This window comes from Lates calcarifer, linkage group LG12 (genome assembly GCF_001640805.2).
Source record: "Lates calcarifer isolate ASB-BC8 linkage group LG12, TLL_Latcal_v3, whole genome shotgun sequence".
Lineage (NCBI taxonomy): Eukaryota > Metazoa > Chordata > Actinopteri > Centropomidae > Lates > Lates calcarifer.
In genome coordinates, this window is record NC_066844.1 from 5,885,453 (window position 1) to 5,898,114 (window position 12,662).

At 41.4% G+C, this 12,662-nt stretch overlaps 1 protein-coding gene across 4 annotated transcripts in view; it reads right to left on the bottom strand.

Annotated features, from left to right (window-relative positions):
- Window positions 1-12,662, bottom strand: part of ephb2b (eph receptor B2b) — a 120,256-nt gene that overhangs the window by 63,788 nt on the left and 43,806 nt on the right. For all 4 annotated transcript variants that reach the window (XM_018704414.2, XM_018704412.2, XM_018704413.2 and 1 more), the window contains exons 2-3: window positions 11,021-11,100; window positions 1,099-1,783 (exon numbers count right to left, since the gene is read on the bottom strand). In XM_018704414.2, coding sequence (XP_018559930.1) covers window positions 1,099-1,783; window positions 11,021-11,100 — 765 coding nt within the window. The remainder of the gene's footprint in view (window positions 1-1,098; window positions 1,784-11,020; window positions 11,101-12,662) is intronic.

Genomic DNA, 12,662 nt, shown 5'->3' on the forward strand with positions numbered 1-12,662 from the left:
TTGTAATTACAGGCGCACATAAGAGAGGCAGCAACACACCGATCCCGAAACGCAGGTGGGTGGTTTGTTGTGCTGCATTGGAAGCAGCACGGCTCCAGTCTGCAGGCTACACACTGCGATGCTGTTTCAAGTGATCAAGATCTCTGAGCACGTTGACCAAACACCACCTGCCAGAGTGCAGATAGGGCATGGCACAGGTAAACGTTGGGTATATTGATGTTTTGAAAAGCCAAATCGATTTTCCTGTGAGGGATTCCAATTGATAAGAAAATGAGGGCAATTTTGAAAAATATCCTCTTTGTCCTCATAGCTGGAAGGAGGCAAGCTACTGACAAAAGATTAGCACTGAAATTTTCCAGATTCAAAACTGCGGTTCTTATTTTCTTTGAATTTCATTTAAGCGTGGGTTCTGTTAGATATGCACAGAGAGGTGCTCCTCTGTGGGGAGAGACGGAAAAAGACACTCAGATGTGCAAGAAAGACCCCACCCATACTTAATGGCAAACTCAGATACCAAAAGTGTAATAATGCAATTCTTTATATCCAGTGTTTATATTTTTTAAATAGACTGGAGGTTCAATTGTAGATGTGCTGCAAGGTCAAAAGGAAGAAAAGTAATAAATAAATAAATAAATAAATGTGTTTTCTGACAAGTCGTTGTGATTTGGGACCGAGCACCTGCAATGAGGTACTTCAATCTTTTCATGGTGGCTCATTGGAACTAAACATGTTCTGTAGTCATAACTTCAAAAGGCAGCGGTGTATTTTCAAATCAAACCCAAGCCAGAATTAACATGTGAATTGCCATATTTCACAGCGTATTTCTGTTGGAAAATAGAAAGCGGGAGGTGACGATCATTCTTATGGAAATATGCTGATGGCTCCAGTTGAATAGTCCATGTACAGAATTTATACCTTCTATCATCTTATACCATCAAGTGGATGGGAGTGAATAGATGCCAGGGACAGCTGACAGTGGAAAGTGCTCTACCACATAAACATTGTATGGACTGTATCCTTTAGTGGTTGATTTCTCTGTGGTGATGACTGGTTCATTGGGCTTAGCAGATATGAAGAAAACATGAGAACAAAACATACCTCGACAAACAGTCCCGTTCTCCACAGCCTCATTCCCAGCCTTGCACATACAGCGCCCAATGGGTACCATCCATTCTCCATCTCCATTGCAGTACAGTTTAATGGGAACATCCACCTCCTCTGCATTGGGGATACAAACACCTCTTGCAGCAACAAGGGAGGTGCTCTCTGCCCCGGAGAGCGTCTCCTGGAACAATGCCCCATTAGTGATGATACGAGGACACTTCCGGTAGAAGACTCGAACAGCGATGAGCGACATGCAGCCACCATAGTCCTGGAAGGCCAGGTAGAAGCCGTTACGTGACACGGGGCCGAAGCTCCGGACCTCGGTGTTGATCTTCATGACTCTGCCTCCAAGGTCCACCTGGGAGAAGCTCTCATCTGCTGCAATGGTGTCCACCTTGATCCAGGGGTTCTCCATCCAAGCTGGTGAGGTTCTGGTGGCCGTGTCAGCGTCAGATTCATAGTAATACAGGTTAAACGTCTCTTTACAGGAACCTGGCACGTTGGGGATGCTACTGCAGTCCCTCACAGAGAACTTCATCTCCACGTGGATCCGCTGCGCGCCACGACGCCGGATGTACTTTGTCCGTACCCAGTTGTTTTGGTTGTTGTCAAAAACATTGCAGACCTGGTACGTCCGGATAGTGTTCATGTTTTCATCGTAACCACTCACCTCCTCCCACTGTTGGCCAAGAACAGACATAAACAGTGAGTTAACATTTATCTATCTCACTGCTGTGAAAAGGATCTTAATTTAAAAAGAAAACATTTGGCAAATGAGGCACATAGTCAAATTGATTCATTCAATTAATTGCAATTCAGCTGTAAAGCAGTAAATGCTCTGCATGTTTCTGATTAATATAAACTGTCAAAATTCCCCACTGATACCTATTTTGCAGCCATAACAGGAATGTCTTGTGCATTTAAAATACTTTGATTACTGGCCAAGCCTTCAGCATTATTTTGATTCAATTGATTACATGATGCAAAGAAATACAATATCTCTAATAACTGTTGAATGGATGTATTAGACTGGGACTAGCCTAAAAGGAGAGCAAATGAGAGACAGCCTTTCCTTCATGTCCTCCCATTTCTTGAGGTAATACTGGTATATTAACAATGCCACTCACAAATTACTTTCTCTGAGCCTTGCTCCAATTAATTTAGTTAAGTAAATAAAGCCGTGTATGACAATAATAGAGGATTTAATTATTTTATCAAGAAACAGCTTTGCTGTTTGGGGTTTATTTGTTAAATGACTTTCAGATATCAAAGAGGTGCATTTTTAATCTATGAGAAGAGCTTTTGAGTTCCAGTTTTAGGATGTTTTTAGAACAGTATGAGCTGGATGTCATCAGTTACCTGGCACTTTACTCTGACAAGTAAATCCCACAAAGGGAGGTTGGCATTATGAAGCTGTCACTGAAGACCCAAGGTGGCTTATACCAACAATCAGTTTGCCTTTTTTCCAGCTTGTCAAAATGTGAGGCTGCAATTAATGGTAAAATGTAGTTTTCATTTGAATGAGAGTATTCATTCAAAAACCTGCATTTAGAAAAAATTACTTGGATTTTTGGATGATAAAAATTCTAAACCCTGCTTTGTGAAGGCAGACAGCTTTGATGTTTACTTTCTCCTTTCTTGTCCTCTCATTGAAAAAACCATTCACATGCTGTAATGCTTTAAAAGAAACTTGAGACATGACATTAAGTCACTTGAACTGAGCAGAGAGGCTCTGGTTTATGTGATAGCCTGTCCTACTTTTTTATTGTATCTTAATAGGACACATTCATAGCACATACTGTAATGGGTTATTGACATTGTAGTGAAAGTTGCTTTCACGTCAGCTGAGCACTGAGGAAACATGACATGAATTTTCCACAATCAAAGTCACACTAAACTGGCATAATCATATTACACAGGTAATCATATAAAGAATAATCAAGGAGCAAATTTTCTTCCAGGTTTTCTGGGTATGCTGTTCTACTTCAAAGTTCACATATTGCACACCAATTTGAGCACTCACTCCGACTGTACAGGCTCCAGATGCAACCTCTGTGGTTTCCTGCCCCTTGGCCACGGATCAAACCCACGTTAAACACCATGCGCTTTAACCGCTGAGCAGGTCGTGACCTTGACCTCAGCATCTCAGCCAAGGGAAAAATCCTGTTCTCAACCCCCAAGAGCCACTTTGCATCAGCTGCAGCCCCCCCCTCCTTCACTCTTCACTTCACAGCTGATATAATTTCTCAAATTAGTGCCCACTTACTGAGGATTCTGACAGATTTTGACAGGTTGGGAGAGGAAAGTCACCCCTCTTGTTGCAAACCAGCATTCTATCAAACACTCTCTAACTAATTAGAACAGCTTTAGTTCTTAATTCCCATGTCCTAATTAATCACTGCTAGTGTGATGCTTGGCTTGACCCAAACCCAAACCATCACAGGAGCCAATCTAAACAGAAAAGACTGATGTGCAGCCAAAAATAATAATAACTATGAAAGAAAAGAGGATGCAGTTAAACAAAAAAGAAAGAAATAAAAACAAAATAGAACTTTTTGTTTATCTGAATCTTAGATGTAATTTTGTCCAAACATGCCTGATGAGTGAAACCTAAGTTTCCAAAAATAAAATTTGTTGACATATAATTGTAAATAAATATGTGTACACAACAAAATCACCATCATATATGCAGATTTTTCCATGACCAAAAAAAAAAAAAAAAGTGTTTTAAGAGTTTCATCAACCTGATACTGCTTTGGCCCAGCTCCAATGAGACATGTTTAAGTAATTATGATGGAAATCAACTTCAAAAAACAAAAACACAGTTTTTTTATATTTAACCAACAACACATTTTGATGGTAATAATGCCAATTTAGTCTTGAAGACCTAAAATCTGCTCATACTGAATACCAAAGTGAAGCAGTGTGGTCAGTTTTTCTGTTCAATAGCTTTAAATTACAAACAAATAAAGCAATTGTGGCTCCATGATTGTACAAGCTAACACTTCTTGGTGGTATGGTTTAAGGACACGTCTGTCTTTTGGCCTGTACTGGCAGACATCATCATCCCAGGTCACGAGCAGCCATTGACCCTCCCACTTGTTGAGGGGGCAGTGGGGAGGCTGCGGGCCAATTAAACAAGAACGGACAGTCCGCTTGTACTGAGCGCAGAGAGTTGGACAATCGCAGTTTAATAAAGTGAATGAGGAGACAGGTGGGGGTTGCTGCTAATGAGGGATGCAGACAGGGGAAACTGCAAGGGAAAGTGTTGGCAGTGATGTGGGGGGAAGGGTTGAGCCAGGCTAAAAAAGACCCCAAACAAAATGTGTTTTGATGGAGGGCCCCTTTTTGTCCTGTCATGGCCTCTTTGGCCCGCTTTCATCACAGCCAGTGGAGGGAAGCAAATGGGGCATAATAAGAGCCTAACGATCAAGCGCAGAGTGTGAAATTAGAAGAAACGTCTTCATTTTCACAGCTTTTTCCCCTGGCTCTTCACTGAGAGTGCTGTAAAAGGGTGGTCATGTGTTTTAAGTACAGAAGGTGGAGGTAACGCTGGTGGTGGATGTCAAGATGGATTAGTGAGAGGGGATGAGCTGCCCTCAGATGATGATGGAAACAAAAACTCCAGCATATTCTGCCGAGATCCTGTTACGTTTGGCAAAACGTTGTTTTTCTGGTTCTGGAGTGTGGAAGACAACAGCCATAAGGGCTCAGTGCATTCAACAGTGCATTAATAGAACATAAAATAGATGTTTAAGACCAGAATGATCAAAGACATTTTTTTGTAACCAAAGGCATAACAAATATTATCAAGAGCCTCATTTGCATTTGTGAAATATTTGGGGTATTTCCAAACATTATTAGAGGCGAGACTATAAGACGTCAAGGTAAACAACAAGCAAAGGGATTTTCATGGTACACTGGATGTTTTTCCCTCCTCTGAGAAACACCACACACAAAAACATACCCTTACGATGAAAAAGCAATGGTGTGAAACAGAACGCACGGCTGGCTCTGAACAGAGGCACACTGTTTTATGTTTTAATTGCTCTCGTCTGGGTCCCGAGTCTAATAACTCTGGGTTGAAACACTGTTGGTAAATAATTATCAGTGTTTGGTTGAACCTGCTGGGTGTTACCAATCCACTATTCCAAGCAGACTAAAACAAACACTAGGAATCCTGCATGAGAACATCATTTTCAGTGAGCTCTCAACAGACCAATAGAGATTCTGTTGAATTAGAAAACAAGAGTGTTGCATGAATGATACTGAAAAAAAGTCAGTGTGTGGCCTTGGCAATTATTCCCATTTATAACAAAATTAGTGTTACACAGTACACTGAATCTGTTTGATAAAAGTGCACACCTGTTTAGATAAAGCACGTTGGAGTTGTCCTGTTCTCAAAACAAATTCCTGCACCATTATCTTCCTACCAATCAAACAAATTTTCAACCGTTTCAACTGTTTTCACGCCTCCTCTACTTTGTTAATGAAACTACTTTCGCACACCAGCCTCGGGTTCACCAACTGGTGAGCTGTAGAGCCTGTAATTTAGATAATGCAAGAGCAGCAATACCGAAAGACAAAGGCCCCGCACAGAGAACCTGTCTGAAGTGAATACAGATTGTGATGGTTGGACTAAGGCGGGGATAGTAGGGACTACTCTGTGTCAGCTGCTCCTCTCTTCCTCAGGAGTTATACGAAGTGTTACAGTTCAGTGACGCTCACTGAGAATGAGGTTGAGAATCAATATCTCCTCTGCCACTCGAGGAGAGAGAGAGAGAAAAGTTCAGCTGACCTGCAATCCATACATCTCCATGACTGTGGCTCTCTGCTTTATCTGTAAAGCTGAGCGGAACGCGCTGTCAAGGCTGAATTATAGACTGGAGTTACCCCTACAGCTGAGACGATCCAACAAAGAGAGCTCTCTGCTTCATTCACTGACCCAAACGATAACATTAGTCCAGGGTCTCAAACCTCTTTGGACCTCTTTGTAGCAACTAATTACCAAACTCCTCTGTAAGCACACATTATGCCGGAGCTATTGTGCACTACTGCTGTTTTATATTTACATCTCATCCATTTAACTGACATTTTAATCCAAATTGGTTTGCACTGAGCGGGTACTGAAGAGTTCAGAGTAGTGCTCAAGGACAAATACATCAGGTGTTTGTATATAGAACTTAATTACAGTTATAGACATAAAGCGATTAACAACAGGCTCACTGATTCATAAAATCAACAACTTCCAACTGTTAATCCTAAATAAAGACAGTGGAAGAAACCTTGAAAATGGCCTCAAAGGATATCCACTTTTAAGGACAGTCAGGAAAGCATTAGCAGCCAACGGACCGAAAAAGAGGCTCATGGTTGCTGATGTGTCAACTGTTATATTGCTCTGTTGGGACCACTACGCATTCATACTGCAAGCAACACAATCAAGTTGTCAGAATTCTCAATTTCCTGTACATCTGGCGCGACCAGGAAAACTCAGCCAACGCACAGACGATCAACAAGTTTTGCTGGCCACAAAAAAGTTGACCGCAGCTACACTCCTCATGGACACTGGCCGTCAACAAGCAGTCAGAATCCTGATAAATGGATCTGTCTGGCAAGCACAAGTGGAAGAGTTGTTGATGGTCATTACAGTCACTCAAAGCTGTTTGAAGGACTGTAAAACTGTTATTTGGAAGACTAAAGGAAGAATCAACCCCAAAACAAAGGACTGCATCCATTACCGCACCCATCACTGGAGCCAGCTATAATTTAGGATGTTATTTTATGACTTTTATATTTTATGACTGCCTTTTTGTTGACCAAAAGTAGGTTACTTCATGATAGACAACAAAAAAGTGCCATTAAATCTTGTTTAAATATGTTTTATATAAAGATTTAGCTGCACAAGACAACTACAGTAGGAATCAGCCTGTTCTACAACCTACAGCTGGTCAGGATAAAGTGGCACATCAGTCAAGTCACAGTGTGAACGTGCTGTCAGACCACTCAAAGATTTAACGGTTTCATTGTTTTGACATAACATGAGCTGTGTATTTATCACGTCTTGTCATTACAGTGTTCAAATTAACCTGAACTAGCTTCACGGTCCACAGCCACATTACATATCACCGCTCTATCACTGACAGAAGTAAATAAATTATTCACACACAAAAGCAGGGAGAGAGAGACCCAGCGGAAAACTCCCGGGGCACAGTTGCCCCATTTGCAGTTGTGGGAAATCTGTCAGAGCAGGAGTGCCTTCCCTAGAGGGACAGAGGACAAATGACACCCACTCTCTGCATTCAATTACTACGAGAGCGGCCATGGGAGCCAAATCCTGCAGGAGTCCAGGCTTCACAGAATGGAGAGACTCTCACATACACACACACACAGACTTAAGTAGAACTGTCTGCTGCAGTCAACTCCAATTACCACTGTCCACTACTAATGCACAACATGTGAAACTAGAAGAATCATTCCATCTTTTACCCCCCTTCCACAAAGTTACATGTGGATTATGTTTTCATGTTTCTTTGCATAATTCCTAAAAACATAATTTCACAGACTTTAATTGCGAATCACAGCAAATTAGTGGTCACTTTAAATCCCAGTGAGTCCAATACAGTGAAATAAGTACAGCAAATTACTTGAAAAGAAAAAGGCTTTGTGAAAAAAGCACGCCATGTCGGTCTGCCACACATGCCCACAATTATATGTAAACAACCTCAATCTTATTCCAAAGGAATTTTAATACAATATGCAGCATCTTTGATACATCACAAGGAACTGATTTGTTTCATAAACATTTTTGCAAAATGCTCTGCACACTGCCTTCCTGCAAAACTCTGCTGTGGTGTGTCCCCAAGTGACACTAGACATATCCTAGTACAGCACATTATGACACATCCATAATGATAACCTAACCCACACACACCACCTCATTATGTTCTCCGCCTATGCAGGAGACCTCAGTTTTCCTTCCACGGTAGCTCTGTGTGCTCCCTGCGGCCAGCAGTCTATTTCTAAATGGCTGCCGTTGTCAGTGATTCAGCGTAGCAGCGAGCGGGTCAAGGGGTCTGACCTGATGTTCGCACATCTCTCAGCTCCACTTGAGAGGAAAACATTGACCACTTAACCCTGCTCTGCTGTAGCCCGGCTATACATTAGCTCCATGTCACACAGCAGATTCTGAGTGGGTCAAGATCACTGAGTAAGTTTACGTAGATTAATGTTAAAAGAAGTCACAAGTTACTTTCTAATACAAGTCTGAACAAGAAGTAGCGAGCATCAGTACTCTTTTTCAGTGTACTCACATATCATATATCATTATTATGTGCACCTCTCGGGTTAAGTCTTCACAAAGTTGCCCTGAGACACATGTCTACGTGATAGTCCAACTACAATGACTGCATCAGTTTGCATGTGTGGGTGGAGTGAGGCATACAATACATGTGTTTTATTGCCAGAATCTCAGAACATTAGTTAGAGGACAGTAAACTTCCTAAACTGCCCTGGGACAAAACTCTGGTTTGGTAAATATTGCACTAGTTCTGAATACTTTTGGCATTACTGATGAATGATGAAGATGTCTGGTTTGTCTGGCTCAGGGACAACATAAGTGTGGCTGTCACTTTATATAATTAAAAGGCAGAATTGCCTAGCTGTACACAGAGAGAGGGTTATAAAACTTGGTTTATACAAGCTGAAGTGTAATATTATTCTACACAAATCACTTTCAACAACCTACCGAAAGAAGTTGACTTTATAGCTCTATATAAAGGAATTTCTTATACTAATAATTTGATAGGCATCATTCAGGAATCCTGTAAAATAAAAGAGTAGACCAACACCAACTGCCATAACATTTCTGACTTAATATCACACTGTTACTTGTTTGCGTTTCCATTGTGTCGTGAAGTATCACATGTCAAATTAGGATATATTTCATGAAGCCATACAGAGTAGTGAAAGCCAACTGCTGGTGCGGCGCTCTGCTGGATGTTACTGATCCTCCAGCTAAGCCCATGAAGCCGTGCATATATGTGTGTAAGACAATAGCTTCTGTAAAGCACCTCTTGCTGTTATACTGAGCGGGACAGCGAGCTCTGTTTCCACACCTGTTGCCCTGGGCCATAAGGGACAAGCTATCTTCATCGCTCTCACTCTTCACTTTCCAGTGGACTGTGCTTTTGACAAGCTCAGCCATATCATCATAAAAATTCAGTGCCCACGCTGATAAGGCCAACCTATACCTGACTAAACCCAGGGGCTTAGGGACTTGTTCGCATTTCACTGCAGTCCAAGAGAGGGATATGTCATGACTGCATGTGGAGGCTTTCAGAAAAGCAGCACAGAATTATCTGAAGTCAAAAGCAGAAAATAAGTCCACACATTCAAAAGTCGTCATAGATGAGCCTCTCAAGAAGATCGGATGCGAAGATATTTGATTTGGAAGAGGAAACTACCACAGAATCAGGCAGTACACCACATGTTACTGGAACTGAGATGATTCTTGAAGAGCTTAGAGGTCTTTAGTTTGATGTTTAGACCCTAATTTCACCTCACTTTGGCCGGCGTGGGCATCTTTACAGCACAAAATAGTTTTCAGTTACAGTTACAGTGACCTTTTCTTTCTTCTCTAAGTGTTCAACTTTTAAGTCTGAAGTTTCCACTTAGGATTAAACCTGATTATGAAATACGGGTTGAGAGAATGTTTTGCTGAATCTAACATTTTGCAAAGATGAAAGGAAGATGTGATGTAAACTGCCGTTGTGTGTGCGTAAGCTCGCTCCGCAAAGATTGGATCCAGACCTGGCGAGAGAAAAGGAAACCAGGCGTCTTCGTGTTTTTTGGTATTGATTGTAGGAATTAGCAGGGAGGAGACAACATGCCCTCAGGTTGGGAGAGATGAAGTTGTCCTAAATTATTGCTGAACAACTTTGAAGTTGTATCATGGAACTGTTGGAGGCCAGCTCTCCTTTTTTTTGCTTCTTTTTTCAGTGCAAAAAGACACAGCATGATAGAGTATAATTCAAACCATCTTTAATACAAACCACAGAAGCATAAATAATTGAATAAAATCGGCAGTGGTTTTTTGAAATGCACCAGCAAATAAGTCTACAACATTTTTTCTCTCTCTTGGACCCATTCTAAGAAGTCTAAATCCTGTGGTGGGGAAAGAAGTGAAGGAGACTGAGACTCTGGTTTTGGCTGGCTCTAAGTGGGCCTGGCTTGCATGTGGCTGGGAGGAACCAATGCCCTGGCAAACCATGTGGAAATACTGTGCATCAAACACCAACAGGGCCCATATAACACATAAGTTTCTAGCCTGGCATATGAACACACACATTTAGCTTTTAGTGTGATTGTTCATTCATGCAGTGCTTGTCATGAATCAGAAAGTTCAGATCAGGCTAAAATATATAAAACCTTGGATCATTTATGAAGGGATCTCCCAAAAGAAAATAGGTCTAGCCAATATTTAAATGCAGAAGTTAGTCTTTGAGGAACTAAAGTAATATCCAAAAAGAAAATGAGGTATTATCTGCTCCTTAAATCTACAAATGAGAAGTTTAAGCATTGTTGAATTCAAATTATTTCTAGCTAACTTTGCAGTTGGATCTTTTTTTCTCTCCAGGTTTTGGGGGGTAAATGATTTAGCTCACTCTGGGGGGCAGGCGGGCTCATTAATTGATCTTTAACCTTAGAGTGAGAAACCAAAACACTGGCTACAACAGAAACAACATTATTAAGGCAGGCTGAGCAAACTTAGACATTAACTGCACTTCTAACAAAGAAGAGGGCCACCACACACCTCACATCTGTCACAATAAAATGATTTGCAATTATGTTATTACTTAAGTGATAATTTAATTAAACCTTTCATCATCAAAAGCAGAGCAGACTGCACATCACTTACGCTGTTGTCACTCGACCCTGACACAGGGTAGACTGTCCAGCCCAGCTCCGCTGTGGCTGTGGTGGAGTCCATGAGTGTCTCTGTGGAGAGAAATAAAGAAAGTAGGTGGTTAGAGCATCTCCTGACAACGGCCTGGAAACCACTTGAGTATTTAGAAGTGTTTTGAGAGACAGAATATAATGTTTAGTCTAAAAAATGAAGAGAAGAAAACAGTGAAAAATATCCACTGAAAGATCCCAGAGCCAAAATACTGATGTCTTCACCAATACTTCAAAACTCATATTCAAAGTTTAAAATGATGAAAAGCAGCAATAAAGAAGAAATACATAAGAATAAATAAATACTGCATTTTTGCTTCACAAATGGCAATTTGTACATACAGACTATCTGAGTTTATGGTTGTAATTAGTGCACCTCAGGTTTAGGCTATTATCTAAACTGCCATCATAGTGAATAAGTCAATTAACTGGTGAGTGAATCAGCAGAAAAATCAATCAGCAACAATTTTGTTGTTTTTTATGATTTTGATTTTAAAATCACATTGGGCTTTGTGAACTTTCATGACATTTCTGCTGTAGAGGCACACATTGATATAATACATGTGTTAACATATGGACAGATAGCTAAAAGTTTCCCAACAGGTCAGACACATCCTGGTCTGCATACTAGCTCTGTGGGGAAAACAACAAGCTGGAGGAGCAAATTTCCACAGAGCAGAGAAGGGGGCCACCCTATATGCCATGGAAAGAAACACCTCTGGTAATTGGGGTCAAAGAGAATGTGCCTCCTGTCTGTCATGAGGTCCTCAGTGGCACAAATTCCTCCAGCCCAACTCAACTGTCTGCCATACGCTCACTGAACCGCTCATAGGTGTCACCTTCCTTCCCTCCTTTTCCGTACCCTCTGTACTTGTGCCCTCGTGCCCTCTTTTCCATCCCTGACATCCTTTCAGCTACTCTGTATGTAACAGAGGTGCGGGTCTAATGAATTTCTCCTGCTGATTAGGCTTGTGTCAGTCTTGCTTTCCAGTGTTGAGCTGTGGCAGATGGAGAGAGCATTCATCAGGTTTGAGGCGTCAGCTGCAACCCCAAAATGCCACAGAGGGATTTAGAAAGCCCCTCGCCAAACACGGCTACTAAGCTTAGCATAAGTCACAGCCAGTGACCGTAATGCAGGCCTGGGGAACAACTGCATGCTGCAGTTACTTCATTAATGCTGCGATATGAACTGACTGAATTGGTGCTAATAGTGTGGCTTAATTGAAAGTAGATTCTAGTGAAGAAGAAGAGCCCCAGAAATCAGATAACATGCTCTTACTACAGGTAATGAGTGGGAGAAATCAAAGACAGAGGATCTGAAGTTACATCTCACTGGATTTTGTTTAATGCTCGCCACATACCCAGCTCTGTACCAGCATGCAGGATTTTTTAGAGACTTCCAGTTGTTTCATAACCCTGGATTTCCTCTGATTTATATTCCAGCGAAAGCCACAGCTTTTAATTAACAGGCTCCACACGCATTGGTTTATTTCAGGGCCTTCTGCTGACTTTCTGCATCTCAGCCATACTCACAAGGCATAATACTAGATTTCACATCCTATTCAGTTATCACAAAGCCCAAATCGTATAATTAGGCAGATGAG